At 33.4% G+C, this 26094-nt stretch overlaps 1 protein-coding gene across 5 annotated transcripts in view; it reads left to right on the top strand.

The window, feature by feature from the left end:
* The window catches only part of LOC145297535 (uncharacterized), a 330130-nt gene that overhangs the window by 286082 nt on the left and 17954 nt on the right, over positions 1 to 26094 (top strand). For 2 of the 5 annotated variants that reach the window (XM_080143488.1, XM_080143486.1), the window contains one exon: positions 15282 to 16867. The exons of the other annotated variants lie outside the window; for them this stretch is intronic. In XM_080143488.1, coding sequence (XP_079999614.1) covers positions 15324 to 16586 — 1263 coding nt within the window. In that variant the 5' untranslated portion in view covers positions 15282 to 15323 and the 3' untranslated portion in view covers positions 16587 to 16867. Of the gene's footprint in view, positions 1 to 15281; positions 16868 to 26094 lie in introns of those variants that run through there. 5 annotated transcript variants of the gene reach the window in all.

Raw genomic sequence — 26094 nt, 5'->3', positions numbered from 1 at the left:
AGTCTCTCTGTGCATACATTCGCCTGAATTCATAAAAGCAAATGAAAACATTTTAAGCCAATCAGATGCATTTCTTTGCATTTATAAGAATTGCCATTTTGATCCAGCTTTGATTTATAAACAACCAGTTTTTTTTCTTCAATAAACAGTTGAGCCAAAATCCAGGACAGAACTTAGATCTACGTTGCCTTACCACCTCTCCACCGGGTTTGGGATTGGTCTGTTGCTATCTCAATTCACACATGCACAGTCATAAACATACATATGCCGACATTAACGAACATACACACACACAACTGATTAACTTTCTCTCATTATAGTCTGCCCAGCAGAAACTAATCAATAAACTTATTTATCGAAATATTCCCAGCTTTTCTCACTGAACTTTCTTTCTACAATGAAAACAAATTAACATTGACTCTTATTAATAACTTTTAATGAACTATAATTTGTATACTTGGGTGAGGAAGTTTTGATTACGATTTTCAGACCCACAGACAATTCACAGTACTTAAATTATCGATTCAGACTTCTTCGCTATCTCAGCTAAAGAATCCTCCTTGTGTGACAAGGACTCTCAAAATAGTGACAAACATTCTATGTTTTCCTGTTGATCTAAGCTTCCATTTTTAAGCATATATAAAACATTATTTTTGTGAATTTATGCTTAGAACCAATTATTTTGCTTCTGTCTCACCTAACATTTTCTCTCATCCTCGCATTTAAGTATAAAAACAGTTTTCGCCTAAAAATGTTTACTTAAATTCAACTCTTCCCCGGAGTAGCTCCTCTCAAATTAAAAACCATAAAAAATTGGACCTCCAAAGGCACAATATTACCATAGGATCGGCATTCAATATTGATAAACATATTACAGTCATATCAAACAAAACAGTATGATTGAATAATTAACACATTTAAATAAAATACCGCGTATGGTGTCCTAGAAAACTGGACAATTAACTTTGAAATTGAAATAAAGCACATAATGAATAAGCATTCATTTTTGTTGGACTTTTTTGTCTTCCTAATACATAGAGTCCCAAATAACTTGACTATGCTTTGTCTATAGACACTAATAAGTTTTTCTTACCTAAATTTTACCAAATTTGTTAATACAATGTGCCTATCTGCAGTCTTTTTTGTTTATCTAAAAACTATCTAGAAATAAACATTTCCACCTAAAAAGATACATATTAAATGGGCTTATGTGCAATATCTACATGTAAAGTTGTAGTTCTTGTCTTGTCTGTATAGTCGTGAATACATATAATAAATAGGTAGGTATGTGTGTGTGTGGTAAAAGTGCATTTCAGACGTGGAAATTAATAGACTTAAAATAGCTAGTTGTAATAGTTTTAATAGTATTTTTAATAAAAATAACTATTCTAAACTTAATACTTAACCCACTTAACTTAATAATAATAATAATAATTCTGATTTCGTTTATCAACGTCTCCCTGGAAAGGGATGGGATTCATCATCATCATCATCATCATCATCATCATCATCATCATCAATAATAATAATAATAATAATAATAATAATAAAAGCTTTTTAGATTTTTAGTTAAGTCTTTGAGTTTAAAAATGTGTTTTACCAAAAGAAAGCTTTTTATAGTTTTATGTTTAATAACTTCTTTTTTTTTAAATGGCTACCAATGCTACACGTAACACGTTACTGTTATACATTGGGTCTAATAATAAATTATGAATAATAATAAAAGTGAAGCTTTTTATGGTTTTATTTACGTCTTTGTGTCTAATGATGTGTTTTATTCTCCAAAAATAGCTTTTTATGGTTTTATGCAAGTCTAATGCATCTGAAGTGCACTTTTACCACACACACACACACACACACACACACACACACACACACACACACACACACTTTCCGATGGAAAGATATCTAAAAATTTAAAATATTTGAATTTCAACAAGAGTCGTTGATAGTGCTCAATTATAAGAGAGCAAGTTATATATTTTATTTTTTTATGTAAATACAGTCATATCTTGCTACAATATGCAGACCGTTTCAATCATATTAGATATCATCAGGCAAGAAAAATTTAGGTACAAAAATTAAAAAGGTTCTAGACCTTTTAAAATTTTGAGGAGAGAAAATTTGCCATGCATGGCGATGGGCAAAAATTAAAAAGTTCTGAAGATCAGAACTTTTTAATTTTTGTACCTTAATTTTTCTTGCCTGACAATATCTAATATGATTGAAACGGCCTGCATATCGTAGCAAGATATGACTGTATTTACATAAAACATTTTTAAAAAATATATATATATATTCTGAAACTGCATTACCCAAAGTTCTTGAATAAGTATATATCATTTTGATTGTGGGGTGAGGTACAACGTCACCATAAGGTCAGCATTCATGCTTGACGTTAATACTTATTTAATTTTATTTTACTTTATTTATAATTTCTTTTTTTTAATGGAAATTGCTCCTGTGCATTGTCATTAGTTTACTGATTTTCTGGTCAAGATGCTTCAGTTCTTCTTTAGTCCAGCCTATGAATAGTCCAGAATACCTTATTAATGCTACTGCCCAGGTGTTGTTCGTTCAATGAAATTTCTACTGTGTAGTTTTGTTTCTAAGCATTTCCTTGTTCTTCCCATGTACTCTTTTCCAAACTTCTCTTTCATGTCTGTAGATCTTATGGTGTCTGCTTTCAGAATACTCAAATATTTGTAAATGTATTGCCCACCAAGCGCCCTCAGCCCCTCTCGTTTGGACAACTCCATACTCTCTGATGTTTTCCCTTTTTCATCCCTAGTATGCACACTTTCCATTTAAAATTCCATTCCAATGTTCTGGCTGAATATTTTGGTTATGCTTATCAGTTTTTTTTCAGTTCCATTTTGTTTTTTAGCAAACAGCTTCAGATAATCCATGTATATGAGATGATTTATTCTTTATTCTGTGGCTGTAAACTTGTATCCAGAATCACATTTCCTAAGTATAGAGTTGAGTGGCATCATAGCTATGATAATTAGTAGTGGTGATAGTGGACGTACTTGGAAGATGCCTCTCTGGTGTTGTCCTCCAGCTGTCAGTTCCAGTCTCCATGTTTCTTGCTGTCTTAATAATAATTAATAATCTTGTTTGATATCCTGTACATTCTTAGGCATTCAACTATCCATGCTTTTGAAATTTTGCCATAGGCTTTCTTGTAATCAATTCATGCTGCTGCTGCTATTATTATTATTATTATTAGTAGTAGTAGTAGTAGTAGTAGTAGTAGTAGTAGTTCTATTACTTATAATGAGCATTTCTGAATAATGTTATATCTATATCTTTCTATCAACATTATATATATATATATATATATATATATATATATATATATATATATATATATATATATATTCATGCACACTGTTGTGTCTACATATAAAAGATTCTCCAGTTTATTTTTATTTTGTCAACTTGGCCTGAACGGTTATTTATTTCCGATTATCATAAAAACACACGCTACATGCGCATATATTTTCTCCAACATAAAAAACACACCTGTGGAAGGGAGGACGATCTATAGTTTTAGTTTCACTGGAAATTTAAAATCAATAAATATTTATTATTTTATTATCACTACCAAATGTGGAGGATTTTGCTTTAAACAAAATCAAATAAAAACGATAATTAAAGGAATCGTCTTTTGGTATCGGGAAGTAGGCACAAATTTTCCTGATTCCGATACCGATTCCAATACCCCCAAAAGTTCCGATTTTTCTGATTCTTGATTTCGATTATTCCTCCCAACACTAATATATATATATATATATATATATATATATATATATATATATATATATATATATCATAATCATCTATTTGGTTTTATCGAGCTTTTTTATCTGGCTGAGATAATTTTATAAATATTAATTCTTTAATATTTATAATTTACTTTGATTTTACCATCTTGGATCATTTTGGTAAATTCAATTGTAATTTTCATTTTATATATATATATATATATATATATATATATATATATATATATATATATATATATATATATATAACTATTTACTTGATTCCTCCAGCCTTGACAGACATGTTTTAAATATTCACTCCAGTGCTTTTTCTTTTAATGATTTGGAATTCATTCCATTTGCGCTTTTTTCCAAGGAACTCTGCCTTTTGGATCATTTTGGACCATTTGGAATTTACACATTGGATTGGAAATTTTAAATTCGACCGTTTTGGATTTTACCATTCTTGGATTTTTCACCCTTCACCGGACTATCCATTCATGTGAAATCTTTTTATCATTTTTCTTTTACCTCCTATTCCCCTTACCTCACCCTTTTTTTAACCAAGTAAGATCTGTGACTTACTTGTAGTTTCATTAAATACTTTTATATGCAAAATCCGATCCTGCATTTTACTAATTCCTGCCCTCTGATGAGAAGGAGAGTATTTCTTCGGATTAAGGACTATCCACTTATCTTGTGCTTCCTTTTTTAAAATTAAATATGTTTTTAACTCTTTTTCAAGATGTCTTTTAACATGTTTTATTAATCATTGTTCATATATATATATATATATATATATATATATATATAGTAAGTTATAAAATGTTTTTTAAGTAAATACTTAAAGTTTACGCATAAATATATACTTTCGTATATTAATTTTATGTGAGTAAATTAAGTAGTTATATATATATATATATATATATATATATATATATAAAACTCGGATTATATTTGCATATCTATCTATCTATCTACTATTATATAAAATGAACTTTGTGTATGTGAGAGTTTGTTCCCTATGGACTCCTAAACTGCTGAGCAATTTTTTTTTTTAAATTTCACACAAATCTACTTTATGTGTCTGGCAGTGTTTTTAGGTTTTGTATCGGAATGTCTTCAATAAGTATCGATAACCAAAAAAATCCAACGAGAGAAGAAACACTCGATTTGGACTAAAAGTAACGCTTTATATATCCTAATATCTCAAGTGCATTTAAGAAGTTTTATTACCGCACAAAAAGAAAGGCCCAGTATATAAAATCAACAGTAGGTGATTTGATACGACAGAGGTGCATTCAAAATTAATGTTTCTATTTAGAGTGCAATTGGACCATGATACTTGACTTTCTCATTTTAAACTTTAATTCAAGCCATTATATGAAAATAATTTTATAAAATCAATAGTAGGTTCTCTACAGTGCAATATAAAGTACAATTTAATGTAAACTAAGTCACTGTAGGGAGGCATGTGAAGCTTCCTCTCAGTGCACCACAGTGGGTCCCCAACTAGAGCAGGCAATTAATCAATTTGATTGAAATATGGGCGATTTCGCTGATTTTGATAACAATAAAAATGTGGGAGGGTGGAACATTTGTTGATCCTCATTTAATCCCGGGCAATGTTGGATCTCACTGCTAATATATATATATATATATATATATATATATATATATATATATATATATATATATATAGTCATCCACATACAGTACTGTTTCGCTGTATCACAGCTCATCAGTGCAGCTAGACAGGCAACTGCCTCAAGCCAGGATCGAAACCAAACTGCCCAAATGACAGTCAAGGCATCTCATCATTACGCTATATAGCTGCTGCTGTGTGGATAGTGAATTAACGATGTTTTGACATCGCCCAAATTTCCACAAAGAATGTCGCTTAATACACTAATGGAAGTTTGTATATCACTTCCCAATATGCTCAAGATATGCTCCCAAGATAGGGAGCATTATATATATACATACATATATATATATATATATATATATATATATATATATAATCGAAGTGTTTTTGTTTAAAATATGTTATTGTACTTCTCAGACAGCTGTTTTGCCAATATAAAATCACATTTTTCCTTGTTCATACATAAAAAGAAAACAAGTATATGTTTAATTGGCCTCATAAATAGTTGTTATTAAATCCAAAAAATGTAATTAAAAGATGAGTACTTTTTTTTAAAGTATCATTGTTCCTTAATTCTTTTTTATAGTAAAAAATAAACAGTTTCTTCCAGATCAGAATTCAAAACTAAAAGAAAAAACGGTTAAAACCTCAAAATTCTCACATCAAAAACCATTAAGAAATATCAATTAAAGGAAAACAAAAACATGTCTGGTAGCTTCCTTCAGCCTTGACAGATTATGGATAACCACTTGTAAGAGTGTCGGTGCGTGGAATTTTTGTGGAAAGAGTTGTGCAATATCTAACCATGCCTCTCGTGAGTCGGCGTTGTTAAATACTAGTGGCAAGTGGGGGTTCAGGACGATTGGAAACAATGCCGAGATATGCAGAGAGCACATACAGCACCTACAATTCCCAAATGGTCACCCATCTGGTACTAGCCAGGCTCAATGTTGCTTAACTTCGGTGATCTGACAAGAACTGGTGTGTCAAAATGATTATGTCGTGTATATATATATATATATATATATATATATATATATACATTTGCCTTTACATAAGCAGCAGTTTGTTGCTACACAGTCATGAGCATGTTTCGGTCTACTAGTATTTATTAACTAAAGACCTCATCAGGCAACAACTCTTATTTTCGAAAACGGAATTCTAAGATTCAGAATTCCGTTTTCGAAAATAAGGGTTGTTTCCTGATGAGGTCTCTAGTTAGTAAATACTAGTAGACCGAAACATGCTCATGACTGTGTAGCAACAAACTGCTGCTTATGTAAAGGCAAATGTAACCTGCTCTACTTCTGTATTGAGCACTATTGTATGAACCTCGTTATATTTCACTGGTTACCCTACCGTTGGAAAATAGCAACCCCAAATTATATATATATATATACACACACACACACACACACACACACACACATACGCGCGCACACACACACACACACACACACACACACACACACACACACACACACATGGGACGTTCCAAAAGTTATGCCTCTTATTTTTATTCCGCCTGAATGGATCAGACAGAATTGCAACTTTTTTTAATTAACTTTTTAAACAACCCTCGTAGATCTATCAATTAAAAGTCAGACATGTCATTAAATATTCTTAATGTCATTAAATATTCTTAATGTCATTAAATATTCTTAAGGCCATTAAATATTCTTAATGCCATTAAATATTCTTAATGTCACCGTTTTGTTGTTTTTGTTCATTTGGGAAAGAAAAATATGCCAAAAATACTCCTGTAGCACTATGATGGACCAGTTCTTTGAGCTAAGCAGATTAGATGTGCAGACGTGTAGACAGTTTGAATTATGTTGTTTGCGTAACCTATAGCAGCTGTTTGTTTTTCTTTCCTCTTTATTTTTGTCATTGTCATCTTTTTCAGAATAGTGGTTGTAAAAGTTATTAAAAATGACAACACATGAGCATTTGCTTTGAAGGATTTTATTATTTTTCAGTATAGAGTGTCTCCAAATAAATCATCTATTCTGAAATATAAATCAGCATCAAAGTATATGGTTTATTTTGAGGCACCCTATATATCGTACACATACATAATACCCTGTGAGGGAGGAAACAGGTATCCTAAACACAGCTGCTTGCTCACTCTCTCTCTCTCTCTCTCTCTCTCTCTCTCTCTCTCTCTCTCTCTCTCTCTCTCTCTCTCTTATGTGTGGTTCAGAAAAAAAGAGAAGTTTATCAGCTTATTTGCTATGTGTTTCTAGCAACTTCCTCTCTATAATGCAACATCATCCTAGTGTGTAGCCCTAATACTGATCTTTTAACTTCTAGTGTAATTTATCTACTTCTGCTTGTTCTACCCTCATATGGAAAATATCGTTTATTTTCTAGAAGAGCAAGTGGTTATTCAAACCCAATTTCTCTTCCCCCTCCTCCTCTCTCTCATGATTCAGAAAAATGAGAAAGATTTTATCAGCTTATCCGCTATGCCTTTCTGGTGATTTCCTGTCTGTAACCAAAATCGTAGCATTCTAAGTTTTTAACTTCTAATGGAATTTTCCACTTTTGTTTACCTTATGTGAAAAATATCGTTTTTAACATTATTTTACGCACCTACCTTCAACCTCGCCGCAAATTTAATTAAATGCAAACTCTATGATATTCTTGCTTGCTAATTTGTTTGGTTATAGGTAAGAAGGAGGAATAAGAGGAGTAGAATAGTAGCAAGTACCAACATAACAAGAGGAGAGTAAGAGTATGACATAATTTAATAAATGACGTAAATAAAGAAGAAAAGGAAAAGACTAAAGTAATAGTAACAGTATAACAGAAAGAGAATAAGAGGACGACCTTAATTTTAATCTTTTAACTTTTTATGGAATTTTCTACTTTCCAACTTAATCTGACCTCATGTGGAAAATACCGTTTTTGACATGATTTTTAAACGCCCAAATTCAATCTTGCTACATTTGTATGCGAACAAGAAAAACTGCAAAGTAAATTAAACAATATCATATATCTATATCTATCTATATATATATATATATATAAACTATATATATATATTTATATATATATAAACTATATATATATATATTTATATATATATAAACTATATATATATATTTATATATATATAAACTATATATATATATTTATATATATATAAACTATATATATATATTTATATATATATATATACAAACTATTTATATATATATTTATATATATATATAAACTATATATATATATTTATATATATAAATATATATATATAAACTATATATATATAAATATATATATAAACTATATATACATATATGTATATAAATATATATATAAACTCTCTCTATATATATATAAACTATATATATAAACTATATATATAAACTATATATATATATATATAAACTATATATATAAACTATATATATATATATAAACTATATATATAAACTATATATATATATATATATGTATATATATATATATATATATATATATATATATATATATATATATATATATATAAACCTGCTTGTATGAAAGAATCCTGCTAGTAAATACATGCATTTGCGAATACATATTTGTGTCAGATTAAAGTCTGACATTTTCGATGTTTTATGTAAACGTTGCAATATCTTTTATTGAATAGTTCCAAGACTATTCTTCGAAACATTTCTTTTTTTCATGTTTTTGTTGTGCAAAATTGATGAAGTGTTATTAAATGTTATGCTTGTAAGCAATGAGTAATACAATGTATATTTTGAGATTAAAGTGTCATGAAATTCAAACAAATGCTTTTAATGTTTTCATGTCTGTTTTGAAATCAACTGCTGATTTTTTTTTATATATCGTTGCCATGCTAGACATGAATATGCATGAATAATAAACCTGAGCCATCTACGTCCTGAGATGGAGTACTGTGACCACATCTGGGGAGATACCGCACATACCATTCTTTCTTTCTTTGACAGTACAAAACCGACTTTGAAATCTAGTGGTGGGTGTTCTCTTCTTTTCTCTGCAGTTTTTTTCTTACATAAGAGAACTTATTAGTCTTTCTCTCCTGTATCGTTATTTTCATAGGTAGGTGCTCGACTGAGCTTCAATCTATGGTCCTCGCCCCGCCCCCATCCCTGTAAAATATTCACAATAAAAATTCGTCTTCTAAAACATTTGTCAAAAATTTTCCATTTCTCCCTCTGTGAATGCAAAACTAAACACACCTTCCATCAGTGCAAGGTGACACGATTACTACTAGTTGGGAGATTCAAACCCGGCCATTAAGCCATCTCTAACTCCATTAGCAAGGAACAAGCCTTACAGCCAATCAAAACCACGAGAAATATCATTGAAATTTTAACATTTATTTTTTTAATGTCGTAACATCCGGCCATAATAATCTAATGATTATAACATCGTGATCCATGCCTGCAAGCTTAGGTGACCGATTTTCTATTTCAACTTTAAAGTGCTCAACAATAAGAACCGAGTTTATTAAAGGGGCTGACATAATATATATATATATATATATATATATATATATATATATATATATATATATATATATATATATATATATATAAAGTAAAACCATTAAAATTTTGAATATATATAAATTGGGGAGGTGTATTACAGAAGATCAGAACAACATTGGTACCGTCGGTTTCAAACACTAACAAAGGGAACCTCTTTACCGGACTCTCTTTCAGTAAAAGAAGCCTATTATAGGTTTCCTTTGTTAGTGTTTGAAACCGATGGTACCAATGTCGTTCTGATCTTTTGTGATCTATAATATAAATCTCACCTGTCTCTTTAAATGTATATATATATGTATATATGTTGTTATGTCTGCCTAAAACTTTCAACAGAGGTGACGGATTTTCACAAAATCGGTATCGTTTTGAAACTCTACCCTTCGGACGACAAATATCGAAAAATTAGCCAATACATTAATTCTTTCACCCTCAACTGGGCACTTTTCTACAAGGAGGGGTCGTTTTTTTGCCGATACTTTCGAAAGTCATTCCCTCTTTTCGATTGACTAGCCTTAATTTAAACCTTCCCCACTTCTGGTTTGGCAATGGACGTAACGGCAAAGACGTCAAATTTTTTTTTATGTTCTTTTCCTCCTTTGCAGTACGGGTTCGAGCCTGCCTGCCTACTCGCACATTTTTTTTTTTTTGCTCAACACACAGCTCCAAACATCCGGGCAACGTCGGCACCTCGGCTAGTATATACATAAATGAATATTACGTTCTTATTTTGATTTTCCTTGATCAGATATTGCGGTTAACCTCAGAAATGCGTCTGTGAATTGATTACATAATTAATCTTCATTAATCTTTTATATCTTTTTGTTGTATAACTCTTAATGCCTTTCTATCTTATTGCTCGAGGTTGATGATTGCTAGTGTTGTTTCTGAGCATCATTCATTCATTCATTCATTCATTCATTCATTTCGTATGAATCAGATGATTCTTGACGGCATTCGTTTCCCCGATATCTTTCTAGTTATTTTTATTTATTTTTTTTTTATTACATTTTCACCCCACACAAGGCAAATTGCCACTTTGGTGTAGGGGGCTACTATCAGGGGCAACAACTACTGGGGTACTATGTAGGGATTTGGGCAGCAAGATGTCAGTTCACGTTATACTTGAACTTCTGCACGTCAGTACTGTTGGGGAAGCAGGGACCTGGAATGGAATTCCAAAGTCTAACGGTTCTGGGGAAGAAGCTATTGGAGTAGAAAGATCTTTTACATCTAGGGATCTCTACAGTGTAACGGTGGGATTTAGCAGCCTGTCAGGTTTGTCGAGAGTGCTCACGTCGTGGGGGCACAAATGATTGCAGTTCGTCAGAGCATTCGCCACTAAAATACTTGTAGAACAGGCAGAGGGATGCAACATTTCGTCGATGGGACAGAGGCTGTAGCTTAGATGCCAGTTCGGGGCCTATCAGGTTTGCGACTCTCTTTTAAACCTTGTCAAGGAGCGAGAAACTAGTAGCAGATGCACCAGCCCAAATATGACAGCAGTACTCCATACATGGGCGAATGGTGGCCTTATAGAGGTACAGGATACTTTCGGGTGTTAGTAGTTGCCTAGCACGGTAGAGAGAGCCCACCTTTCTTGCAGCGGCCCTGGCAATGCCTTCAATGTAATTGTCCCAACTCATGTTTCCTGTGAACATTAGGCCAAGGAGTTTGAAAGATATACTCTCAGATCGTTGGCCATTGCTATAGGTGGTAGAGAGGGTTTCTTGTAATTATTGAATGAAACTAGTTTAGATTTGGCGGCATTGAATGTGACCAACCATTTTTGTCCCCATTCCACTACAGATTGGAGGTCTTCCTCTAGTGTTTCTACCATTTCTTTAGAAATGTGTTCATTCGTATTCCTGTCGTGCCTGTTATAGAGTATAGTGTCATCAGCATATATACCCATCTCAGAGGCAATTTTGTTGGGGAGGTCATTTATGAATATCAGGAACAATAGAGGTCCAAGGATAGACCCCTGGGGCACTCCCGCATTTATATCATATTGTTTAGATGTATGACCGTCGAGGACAACCTGGATTTTTCTCTTATCTAAGAAGGATTTAATTATGTTAAGTATTCTACCAGTGATACCGTATGATCTAATTTTCCTGAGGAGACCCTCATGCCATACTCTGTCAAAAGCCTTAGATATATCTAGAATTATAATTTTTTTTTTTACAAGGGAGTAATCATTTATCATAGTCAGAAAGCCACTCGAGGATAAGGGTTAATGAATGTAACATGGTAGTTTAGTAATCGCTAATAGCACAGATTGGGTAGAATTTGAATTATTTAAGGGAGCGGCCCAACAAGAACTTTTTTACATTGGACTTGAAGGCTACCATTTTGTAATCGGTCGTGAAAGCAGGTCAATGGAACAGTTCTAGAAAGAAAATGAATACTTACAGAAAGAACCACGTTATGGTTGCCAACGCCTCTAAATAAAAGTGTTTCTGTGAAACAAACTGTATTTTAACTTGGCACACCGTCTCCTCAAAAGGCTGCTGCTGCTGCTGCAAGTTGTTGTTGTTGATGAAGAGAGAGAGAGAAGAAAAGGAGGAGTATCATTCATTCATTTCGTATGAATCAGATGATTATTGCTGGCATTCGTTTCCTCAATATCTTTCCAGTTAGAATTCTTTATAGAAATGCATCAGACATGGGAAGAACCATATGAAGGTTACCAACACCCTCAAGTGAAGGTGATTTGGCAGAACAAACTGGATTCGAACATACCACACCCAGGTTGTCAGTCTATGCCGTTAACCACTTGGCCACCATCGCCCCCCTGCTGTTGTTGCTGTTCTCTAATTTTGTCCTTTAGTCCTCACATTCCAGGAGCAATGTTTCTGGCAAAGAGGAAAGAATTGCTGTTTTCTGAGCCAGAATGTATTCCATCTAGCACTTATCATGTTTTTGACATTGAAGTAGTATTTTTTAACTCCTCACATCAAGTGGCTTTATGCCATGTCTGAAGCGATTTCCATAAAAAGAAAAATTCAGCAAAGTCTTCCTTGATGGTGGTGGTCCAGATCCTCACTGTCCACAAACATGCTTACACCATCAGACAAAGAGGCAGAAAGGATTACATCGTGAATAAGCTCTTCTTTGGGGCATTTTTTTTTTTTTTTATGGAAATCGCTTCAGACAAGACATAAAGTCACTTGATGTAAGAAGCTAAAAAACATTAAAAATTTCCTTTTGAAATAAGCCAACAATAAGTGTTAACAGATTTCGACCTAAAAAACAGCAATTCTTCCCCCTTTGTCAGAAACACGGCTCATGGAACATGGGGACTAAAGGACAAAATAAGGGAAATGACTGAACCGCATGTCCAAACCATCTATTTTTGTGCATTGAACGTATGAAGTGATTCTGACCCGAGAACAGTGATCACCCTTTTCTATAACAACCTTACATTATTATGCTGTTAATAAATATACATTTATTAAGGTTAAAGGCTACTCGAGGATAAGAGTAAATGAGATGGATATATCATCAGTTGAATGACAATGAATATTATGAGAGGATTGAAAACAATGAATAGAGTGAATAAAATTTGATGATGTATGGGGGAAGTTTATCACAAGGATCTGTTTATGCTAGACTGGGGTGGAGGGGGGGGCGGTTTGGTCCGGGCGTAAAATTTGACAAACCATCATGACTGAGACAATTTTTATTTTTGTTCCTTTTCTCCACGTTAAAAAACGAGCCTGGTGTCTAACTCTGTCCCGTGGGGAGGCATTGTAAATAGGAACCATATCTTCACTCCAAAAGCCTATAACGGCTAAGTAATATGTAACACTTGTTCTCTTGTGTATTCAAAAGTGTAACTGTGTGTGAATATTAGATGAGTAGTGTTACGAAAGTAAACCTCCACACACGCAAAAAAAACTCCTTCAAAAATATTATTACAAGAATTATCCAAAGCTTTTATTAACTGATCTATAATATAAATCTCACCGGTCTATTTAAATGTATGTATGTATGTATGTATGTATATATGTATGTATGTATAAAACTTTCAACAGAGGTGATGGATTCTCACGAGACCAGTATCGTTTTGAAGCTCGACACTTCGGATGACAAATATTGAAAAATTGGCTAAAAACATTAATTCCTTCACCCTCAACAAGGAACTTTTTAATATGGATGGGTCACTTTTTTCGCTTATATTTTCGCTAGTCATCCCCTCTTTTCGATTGACTAACCTTAATTTCACTGTTGATGGGCGCAACAGCAAAGACGTCATGGTTTTTTTTTTTCACGTTCTTTTCCTCCTTCGCGGTACGGGTTTTGCTCAACACACACCTTCAAACATCCGGGAATAGCCGGGCACCTAGGTTAGTCTTCTATAATATAAATCTCACCTGTCTGTTTAAATGTATGTATGTATGTTTGTATGTCTCACAAAAACTTTTAACAGAGGTGACGGATCCTGACAAGATTGGTATCATTTTGAAGCTCGACGTTTTGGACGGCAAATACCGAAAAATTGGACCAAAACATTAATTCCTTCACCCTAAACTCAACTGTTTTGTACAAGGAGGGGTCGATTTTTTCGCCGACATTTTAGCAAGTTATCATCACCGTTGGATTGACTTCGGTTAATTTCAACACTTTTGACTTCCAGTTGTGTCATGGAGACATCGGCTAAGACGTCAGATTTTCTTTCACTTTCTTTTCCGCCTTTGTGGCATGGGTTCGAGCCTGCCTGCCTACCACCACTTTTTTTTTTACTCAACACACATTATGATATTTGATTTTAGTCAAACGAGCCCACAGCAAGTGTCAAGGGACTTTACTTGATAATAACCATGATAAAATATTTTATATCTTATACTGAACCTATATTTTCTGTCCTTTAATAAACACCATTTTGGGACATTCCTTTTCTGTAAATAGAAAAACGTTTATTTTGGATTTTGAGGAGGGATTTCTACTGGAATATATTTTCTACAATCCCGATTTTATTAAGAGTAAGTAAGCCCCAAAAAATTAAATAAGTCTTTGAAGAAAAATATTGCGCATATATTGTCTTTGTTTTTGTTCATCCTCTCTTTCACCAGTCTTTGTTTTTTTCACATTGCACACAGCCTTATTAAATACCTGTATACTTATTTACCAGCAATGTTTTAAAAAAAAAAAACTACCATACACTTTTATTTATTTATTTATTTTTATTTGTTTTCACCTTTTTTTGTATTTTGTTTTTAATCTATTTTTATTTTGTTTTTAATTTATTTTATGTTGTTTTTTATTTTAATTTTTTATTTATTTTTATTTATTTCTTCTTTCTTTTTGGTTCTCCCTCTGCTGGTGCCGATTCTACAGATGGATAAAAGAAAATCTTAAAAACAAAAATAAAAGCAAACTATGGTCAATAACTTTTCAGACAGCTCGTCAAGTCTAACGCCAGCGCCATCACTCTCCGCTCGCTCAGAATCCATGGTTTCATTCAACCGCAGCGAAAACCCACCAACCTGCTGTGCCATGCTCTGCATGCTGTTCTCCTATGTGTTTTGCCTTAAACACATGTCATTGGATGCTCGCCTTAAAGTCTTGTGGTTTTGGCTTGTCTTCCTACCACTAACGTTAGGACTTGTGCTAAGGTTCCACAAATACAGCACCCACTCGACAACTTTATCTCCGTCCGACATGGTGAAAGCGCAGAAAATATCCACCACATTTTGTGATGGTGTGTCTTTAGAGTCTTCCTCTTATGCGAAAATCTCTGCCTACGTTTTCCCAGATGAGCCGAGAATCAACTCTACTCCAACGGTGTATAACATTTCCTGGAACTTCACTCTGTACAAAGGGCAAAATAAAACATTTCACTACCACCTACTGGCCGGTTCTTCAGTGTCTCTCACTCTCTGCACAAACCTCGTCTTGCACGTGTATACCATCAAAAGCAAAAAAAACATGGAACGTCTCCTTGAAACGCGACAAACTTGGTATGTGAATACATCATTTTCGCTGAACATGGCCGAATGCTACACCAAAGTGTTCAGCATTTCGGAAACAGACGACTATTACTTCATCATCTGGAACAATTGGCTTGATCCTGACGTCTCCATGAATCTAACATTAAATCGGACATTATATCAGGTTAACGAAAAACCGGTTGTACGCTACTCTGACTCGTCGAAAATGTTTGTGCCACTAAACTTCCATACATCCCAGACGGTTGTCTATGCTTTGGACTCTAAGGGGTTACTTAAGGCAACCATTACAACCCACTGCGAACCAAGGAACACGGTTTACATTGGATTGTTTTTGATATTGCCACTCGTGCTCGGCCTCATTTTCAGCTGCATCTTTCGGCAGATATTTCAAAATCGTCTTGAGACAAGCAGGTCGTCATTTTCCATGAACAGGAGATATTCCACTACAGATATGGATATGGATCACAATATGCCGTTATCCTCGTCATCGATTCCGCCTCCGGAAACGCTTCACCCGTCTTTACCCCAAGAAATCAATGGAAACAGCTCACAAGAAATAGCAATGCAACATGATGCTGCAAACAGAGATGCAGCCATATCCGGTCCGCCTCCATCATATGAAAGCCTTTTTACAGAAAATCCAAACAATGAACTTCCTTCTTACCAAGCGGCTACAGCACAATCACAATAAATCATTTAACAAAGTTTTTTTTTTTTACATTGAACTTGCAACAGGCAGAGAAAGTAGTGTAAATTTGGTAAATTGGATTACTTAAGGGGACAGCTCCACAAGAACTTGTTTAGGTTGGACTTGAAGATGACCATATTGTAATTAGCTGGAAAGCAAGGAAATGGAAGAAAAGAGTTCCACAGGTGTGCAGTTCTAAGAAAGAAGCTTTGTTCATGGAATCTACGTTTAGGTTTAGGCACAGATAAATAGTATATATATATATATATATATATATATATATATATATATATATATATATATATATATATATATATATATATAATAGTATTATTGATAGTGGTTTCAACTAGATGAGTGTTTTTCGTTAAAGTTTGGCAAGGGGGGAGCATAGATTGGAGCTCAGACGAGCACTTGCCATGAAAATAACGATAAGATAACTTGTTATAAATTAAACTAGAACATCCATTCTATCTATGCATTCAGTAACAAAAATTCTATTTCAAACTTAAGTGTGACAAACAAACTGACAGACTATACGCTTTAGTATAACAACAGATATCTTGTTCAACTATTTTGCTTTTAGACATTATACTCCAGTAAATAAATATACTGGTATTATGACCCTATGCACTCACTCCAATCATACCTTCTATTATATATATTATAGTTATGTGTATGTATGTTCAAAGTGAGAGAGAATAGGTGTGGCGAAGAAGAAAGGGGGTGTGGAGAGGAGCAGGGGAAAAGATAAAGAAGGATGGAAGTTGTTCTACTTTTGCTCCAGGCTATGCTGAGTTGTCTTGCTGGTATAGGATAAGCTTGATATTTTTAAGATTTCCATTCTTACACAGAAGACTATGGAAACTATTGACTTCTAAATGGGATTTAGTAATTACAAATAGAAGATTAATACATTACTTTGTGAATATATATCAGGTTGACAGGAAAGTTCTTACGATTTTTAACTTTTAAATTCAGATGAACATATCTCGGCTCAAACAAAAATTTGTTGATCGAAATAAACACCATCAGAATCAACACACTTTTCTTAACGCAAATCAAGTGTATTTATGTCAATAACGTAAAAATATTGCATTCTGGTGGCGATGAAGTCACTGAAAGTGTTTTTGAAGAATTTCTCACAAAGAAAGTTGTCAAGATGCTTAAAAAGTGGTAGTTGATAGGTGAGAGGTCTGGAGAGTATGGTGAGTGAGGCAGAGTTTCATAGCCCAATTTGTTCAACTTCTGCAGGGTCGGTTCAGCATCGTGCAATGGAACATTATCGTGAAAGGGAATTAGGCCTTTTCTGTTGACTAATACTGGGTGTTGTTGTTGAAGTTTCTGATGCATTTCATCCATTTGTTGGCAGTACTTCTCGGCCATAATGGTTTCACCTGCATTGAAAAACTGTAATCGATGAGACCAGTCACAGGCCACTAAAATGTTAGCATGACCATCTTTGGTGCAACTCTGGCTTTGGGAAGTGTTGTAGTGCTTCATCGGTATCTAACCACTGATCTGAGTATCACCGATTGTTGTAAAGAACCCACTTTTCATCACAAGTCACAACCCAGTCGAGAAACGGGTCGTTCTTGTTGCGTAAAAGAAGGAAGAGGAAACGTCATGATGGCATTTCTTTTGGTTGCCGTTTAATTCATGAGGCATTCATTTATCAAGTTTCTTTGTCTTTCCAATCTCTCTCAAGTGGTTGGAAACTCTTGTATGCCTTACATCTAATTCAGAAGCAAGTTCTCACACAGTTGGGCATTGATTGGCTTCGACTAAAGTTCTTGATTGTTGTCAACATCCGATAGCCGACCACTATGCTCGTCATCTTCAAGACTCTTGTTGCCGTCACAAAATTTTTTAAAATCACCATTTTGTTGTGTGTTCAGTAGTAGTTCCTGGGCCAAACGCTTTATTGATATTGCGAGCTGTTTCAGCAGCTTTTCAGCCTAGCTTGAATTGAAATAAGAAAATTGTGCAAATTTTTTTTCGTCTTGTATTCAACGTTCTGAAAAGAAGACATAATTGTTTTAAAATTATTGCAATTTAAACAATTAGACACAACGGAAAATGCTCTTTAAAATGATATATAAAGTAAAGGTATTATAATGAAAATTTATTTTAAAATACATCATTTGAAATTAAAATTTAAAATTCCGTAAGAACTTTCTTGTCAACCTAATAATTATTCTGTTTCTCCTTGGGAATAGAAATCAATTTTTTTTTTTTTTTACTCATCTTCACCCCCAAACAAGGCACATTACCACTTGGACGTAAGGGGCTACTAATTGGGACCATGCTTAAGAAAGATTAACAAGATGTTCGTTTACATAAAATTTGAACTTCTGCATATCAGTACGGTCAGGGAAGCAGGTAGCAGGATGGGAATTCCAAAGTTTAACTGTTCAAGTGAAGAAGCTTTTAGAGTAAAAAGCTTTCTGGCATTTAGGGACCTCAACAGTGAAGGGGTGTGATTTTGTTGTTAAGCGGGTTTGTCAGAGATATGTACGTCAAGAGGGCACAAGTGCAATGAATTCATCAGAGCACATTCCATTCAAATACTTGTAAAACATGAGCACGCCATTATCTTAATAATGGCTTATAATATGAGCATTTTAGAATGTCTATTCTAGCACACACATGTTATCATTTTTAAATATCAACTTATATATCTACTGGGAGTTTCAATCGTTTACCACTAAAAATAATTTGAATTATTTAGATTATTCAGACTACAGTTCTCATCTTGTGTGTTAATCGATCATCATTTTAACCCGTATAACCTCTGACCTTCTTCAAGTGTATGTTTCCGGACTTTCTGCCAAACTCTGTAATCTGCACAAAATTTCCAACGGAACGCTTTATTTAATCCATAGGAACAGTATGTTCCTGTTCCGTCAGCCATTACTGAGTAGAAGTCCTAAGCAATTCGCAATTGTATTCTATGAATTACCTGAGCCTTCAATCTTCAGAAAAGTGTCATTTACAATTGAATTTTACCTAGTATTTAATCCGTTATGCCACATGTTCTTGCAGAGTTTGACAGACAGATTCCTGAGTTCATCAAGATAACTTGAAGAAAGTCAGAGATTTCATCTGCCAAAACGTTGTGCAAATAATGTTCAAGGTGAAAGCCTGACAAACCAAAGAAATTTTTATTTCAAACTTAAGCATGATAACCAAAGAAAATTTTATTTCAAGCAAGACATACGGACAAAGCATCTTTTAGAAATGTGAGGATGCATCCAAAAAATGTCTTATTTTATCATCTACTTATTTATTGCAAACAATTTAAAAGGGTGCATGTGCAACAGCAGTTTATTGTGAAGTAAGGGTTGAGCAATCCCTACTTGCATTTCTGATCAAGCATTACTTAAGTTCAAACTAAGCTAAGAGGCTGACTATTGTCAAGGGCGATCTGAAGGCTCACTTTTCATTAGCTGCTACACCAAGGTATAGAACAGGGCACAGTTCCATTCTTAGAATTACTCCACTTGCTCTTGATCTTCCCCTTCTAATGCTGAATATTTAGCAGGAGAGTATCAAGTACCATTTTTTAAGTATTCAGTGTGTCTTAACCAAGGATTGAACCCTGATTTCCCAGTCATTAGCAATCACTTACCATTATACCAAATGAGTCAGTTAAGTTCAGTGGTATGGAAATATCCAAGATTTATGGAAGCGATACTAGAAATCTAAGAGACAGATTGGTTATTTCAAAGTTTCTCTTCATCTAGATTAGTTGCTCTATAAAGGCTTGAGAGTCTAATCTATTCTACTATTTTGCTCATAGCTAGATTTCATACTGTTATATCACTTTCACTTACATCTGTATATGTATTCAGATATCAAATGTAAAACAAAAGCAAAGGACAGAAACCTGGAGGGAAATCTTCTTCTATTTCTGTCCATGGAAGAAGAATATCCCACGGAGTAATTTAACCTCTTAAAAATATAATATTTTAAAAGAACGAGTGTTTAATGAGGAAGAACTAAAATACATGAGAGATGAAATAACAGCCCTAATAAACACACAGGCTAACCCACTAGAGAAACCTATTCTGTATCCCACCGAATTTGATGAGACCGCAAAGCAAGCATACCCGGTGAACCAAGTGCAAGTGAAATACAAACGATTGCACTGAAAGGGACGGCTAGAATCCTGAAAAGATCTCTTGGTTGGACTCACTAAAATAGGGGTAAATGTCAGACATCTGGTTGGATGTCCCATCCCCTAGAAGAAATAGGTTAAGAAAAATGAAAAAAAAAAAAGTGAAAATATCATATATACATATGTCCACCCTACTATGTCAGCCACTGGCTAGAAGGTGGAAAGGTGGGTTAATGTCTTTCCTAAGGATATTAGAGAAAGTAACATTGCAGTCACTTCTACCTCACTGGTTGTGTTACGACTACTCAAGCATTTAAAAAAGATATCATTTTCATCATATCTTTCTAACAGTATTAAAGAAGAGAATGTTTCAAGCTACTTCTCTAATGGTCATCCATTTAGATACTGAGCAGGTTCAACACTGTTGTTTTTATTTATTTTATTTTATTTTTTTTTTTTAGTTACACTTTTACTCCAAAAAAAGGCAGAGTGCCACTTTGATGCAGGGAGCTACTATCTGAGATATAAATTGCAGAGATACAATGTAGGGAGTTGAACAGCAGGATGCATGTTTACATTACATCTGGACTTTTGCATGTCAATACAGTCAGGGAAGCAGGAACCCGGAAGGCAATAATAGATCTGAAAAGAAAACAAAAGCATAGATTTAATTATCACATTAAGTAATGTACACACAAAATTGGGAAACATATCACAGCTTTTGACTAAATTATAGTTATTTTAGAATAGGGAATTACTTTCGGATCACCCTGTGTGTGTGTGTGTGTGTGTGTGTGTGTGTGTGTGTGTGTGTGTGTGTGTGTGTGTGTGTGTGTGTGTGTGTGAAGAAGAAGAAAAAGGTAATGTGATTCATGGAAAAATCATTTAATTAACTCCAAGAATTCAACATGAATGTGCGGTCGTTTCAGAGATGATACAATCTTTTTTAAAAGTCTCATCATCAGCATCGAGATTAGACATCGAATAGAAAATTTAAATGTATGACTAACACCAAAGTGGGGGTATCAAAAGATTATTAAGCAAATCAAGTTTATAGGCTAAAAACATTAATTTACTCAGAGAAAGTGTTTATAAGTGTTTATATTAGGCAAGTACAAATACTATTTAGAGAGAGGGAAAGAGAGTGAGAGAGGGATAATTGATGAGGGCAGAGGTATTGATTAAAATAAGAAATACTCAAAAATGGTCTAATAAAATAAATAAAACAGAAAGATCATTGAGAGTGGTGAGAGGAGTTATTATGACTACACTAATAATGCTGTTAAGTGAAAACTCAATGACGTCATATACAGTGACTGTAAACACAAGGATAACGTTGCGTATACAGTAGTATTACTGTATATCGTGCAGACAAAAATAGTCATAAACAGTTGATATTCTATGATAAAAAACAAACAAGGAAAATGTTTTTTTATTTAAGAGTTTTCAATTTTCGAATAGTAAGGATGACGGTCACCATTTTGATAACGATTCGACATTTGACTGTTCATGAATGACATATTAATACATTATTGGATCTATGTTTATTTAGGGTTAGATTGGGGTTATTGCTGATAAATATAACATTTTCACCTTAAGCAAACAGTTCATTTATGCCGTTTCCAACAAACATGTGGGGTTGAGGTGTGCGTTTTTGCCTGTGGCAATCAAGAGGCAAATTAACAAAACAAAGACTTTTATACAGATGTTGCACAGTTGCTAATCTTACATCTCCGATCGTTGCTTTTCCATGCGTTGGCCGTGACCCTCTTGGTTGTCAATGTTCTGTTTAATTCAAGACAAATTTACTCATGCATAGAAACACAATGGAGACTTGTTGGGATTTTAAAGGTTTTATTTAGAGAAAAGTTGTTTACAGGAGGAGAGACTAATCTAATTCTCATTACTTCTTAACTTGTTTTTTTTTTCTAACTTAGCCTTAAGATAGTGACATACAGGCAGAGTCCTGACGCTACGGATGCTCTCTACATTGTCAGATGCATATCGTCTCTCTTGCTTCCTGACTCTGACTGGCTAGAAACTCTGTTGTCCCCCAAACACATTGCATCATCTCTGTTATATGATTTGATACCTGCATTTTTAGTGCATTTTGTCGTGGGAGCTAACCCTTGATCCTCCACTTCAATCACGCCACCTTCAGCTGGGTTTATTTCCATTTGCCACTATGTTATCCTGACATGTACTAATGTAACCCTTGCTGAAATTTATACTAGTTAACATAATCTCTACTTACTGACGTAGGGCTTCACTGTATAACATGAATAACTGAAAGTCTTTCCAAAATAATCATTGTATACACAATACAACACTTTACACTATCTGCTTTCGCCATGTTGCAAGTTAAACTTTTGAGATTTTATATCAACGTATCAATGTAAAAACGTTCGCCAATTAGCCATATTTACCGATGGTCAAACTGCAGCATAATATAATCGATCTGCGGACCTAAGGAATGGAAATTTTTTCAACATCTCGTTTGCAAAATGTACTTTCTGATGAAGCATTTATAGTTTTTGTTCTACTGTTGGGTCTTTTCCTTTTACAAAATGCAATCATCTTCAGCAAAGCCAAAAAACAAAAACAATTTTCTGCAAAACAACCAAACCAAACCAAACTCCATGAATAAATATTTGAAGATATAAACAACTTGAAGCATAAAGCCTTTTTTTCCAGAATTACTGGATTCAGCATTAAATAACCTGAATATGTTGATATGCCAAAAACAAAACAAACAAGCTAAACCAATAATCTTGTGTTTAGGCATTAATTAACCCAGAAAGGGTTGATATACCATAAAATATACAAACCAAATCTTAAAATTGAACATATTACTATTTTGCTTGTAATAAGAGGGAATTGGGGGTTAATACCTCTTTCAACAATACCACTAAAAAAAAAAATAATCATCCATTGCTTGCACTTGACTCAATGTGGCAGGTATACTCAAGTGTCTTTCCCCAAGAAATAATTATGTCTTATACATTTTTACATTTTCAATTTACTTATTCGCAATTTGTTATATGCATCGCAACTTGACGGCAAACAAAATGGACTCAGTCAGTGTGTAACATTGCAAAAAAAAAAAAAACTGATGTGATATTTCACAGTGTATTTTCAAGATATAGTTTTTTTATTTTCCGTATTTACGTGTTATTGACTGTTGTTTTATAATAGTAAAATACATCTTGTAGATGATTGTCGAAAGAATATCATGGTTTTACTGAAGGTATTTAAACATAAGATCGATTCCACGAGTAACCCAAACATTTCTCAAAAAAAAAATTTAAAAAATAACGTGACTGGAAAAAATAACTTACATGTGATATTGCCGTTCAGCATCAGCCAAAAAAAAATCGTTCCAGAAATCCCACTTTCTGTATTTAAGGCCTCTGCATTATATATATATATATATATATATATATATATATATATATATATATATATATATATATATATATATATAAAACATTGAAGGGTAACAATATTGAAAGTCACTTTTACTAATAACTTTTTATTATACATTGTTTTCTATTTCTTGTTTCATTCTACCATTTTATTATATATTTTTTATTTAGTATATTAGCCTTTCATTTAATCATTTTAAGTCAGTCTTGAACCTCTGAGGAGACGATTATTATTGTCGAAACATAGATTAATCCATGCGTATATAATTTTCACACACACATAAACATTAACATCAGAAATGAATTTGTTTTTAAATAATTTACTAGTTCAAGATTTTTCATGACATGTCAGGCTGCAGGTGGGGCAGTCAAAGTAAGTGAGGGTTTATTTCTTTTGACCACAACTACACTCACTCGTTTATGAAGGTTACAGCAGTTAAGTGGGTAATGACATGGACGGAAATGTTGGGTGTGCCAAGTTCGAATCCAGTACGTTCTATAGAAACACTTTCATCAAACCAACACAACGTTGTGCCTAACTTTCTGAAGAGTAGATAAATAAAATAACTACAATCAGTTATTCTGTTGATGTCCAATTTGTCATAGTCAATTGGAGTGTTCACATGTCATTGCCTAAAAAGGTAGAATCTTATTTCTTTTTGAAGGGGTGGGAGATAGCATAATCTTTAGGCACAAGTTTACAAACAAAAGAGACCTGAAGAAGAACAAAGAATGCAATCAGTGGAAGGTTACGAAACGGCCAACTACAAAGATGAGAGCGACAGTCAAAAACGTGTAAATATTGTGAATAAGTTGTTGATTTTTATGCTTCATTTTATTTCGTTTTTTTTTGTGTGTTTTTTTTTTTTCAAAATGCTTCGCGACCAATTTTAAAGAGGTTTCATCATCAAAACTATTCTTTCATTCTGCCACTTTGTGTGTGGCCATCAGCTATCAGCACAACCGTCCATAACTTGAAGTCTTTCTTAAGTATTTCATTTAGATCATTTCATGTCCATAATGTTCGTCCAGCTCTGCAGTATCCATTTCTAAATCTGTGGAAGTCAGAGTAAGTATTCCATAGCTAATACATTGCTTCAAATAATCTGCTCTCCTACTATCAGATATTGAAAGTGTCAATTTTAGTCATCTTTTCTAATCAGAAAAGAGGAAATAACTCATACCAACTCTACATATTAGAACAAGAAATATTAATAAATCAATACCAATGATTGTTTGTTTTGTTTTGTTTTTATTATTTATTTATTTGTATTTTCATGTCCACCTCCAACTTTATTGTAAACATTTTATTTCAAAATCTTTCCAGGCCAGATAGAATGGATGTTCTTATGGCTTTAGCTTAAAATGTCTTAAGAAATTGAAATTCAGGGAATTTTGCTTAATTGGTGTCTAATTGCTATGGATCAAATTCAATGCAAACTTGAAATATTTAAATTTACAAATGGGAACTAAACATGGACATCAATGTGATCCATAAAACCATTCATTGTGAATTGAAAAAGATTTGTGGAATTGTCAGAGGTTAGAAAATTGGTTCTCAATGATCTCGCCTATCCCTCATTGTAGTAATGCCAGACATTACATTGTACAAATAACCAAAAATCTTGTAAACTAATATGCTTGAGGAATTGTCCGTCACTCACCATCGTCTCTAGACCCCACACTAACAGTGTATCACCTCTTTTCATGAGAGGTTAATGTAGTTTGCTTGAAGCATTGTCTAGTGTGTATATATAAGAAATTTAAATTCAAAAAAGGTAATACAAAATGCAAAGGTGTAACGAATAAACACAAACTGAAGCAAATTAAGATATAATAGTGGAATGATCTATGCATATTCTCTTTTATTAATATATATATATATATATATATATATATATATATATATATATATATATATATATATATATATATATATATAAGCGAGATAAGTCACAGATTAAAG

This window comes from Euprymna scolopes, chromosome 18 (assembly GCF_053919585.1).
Source record: "Euprymna scolopes isolate OS-2025 chromosome 18, ASM5391958v1, whole genome shotgun sequence".
NCBI lineage: Eukaryota > Metazoa > Mollusca > Cephalopoda > Sepiida > Sepiolidae > Euprymna > Euprymna scolopes.
Note: the sequence above shows the minus strand (reverse complement) of the source record. Positions and strands in the feature narration are given on the sequence as shown.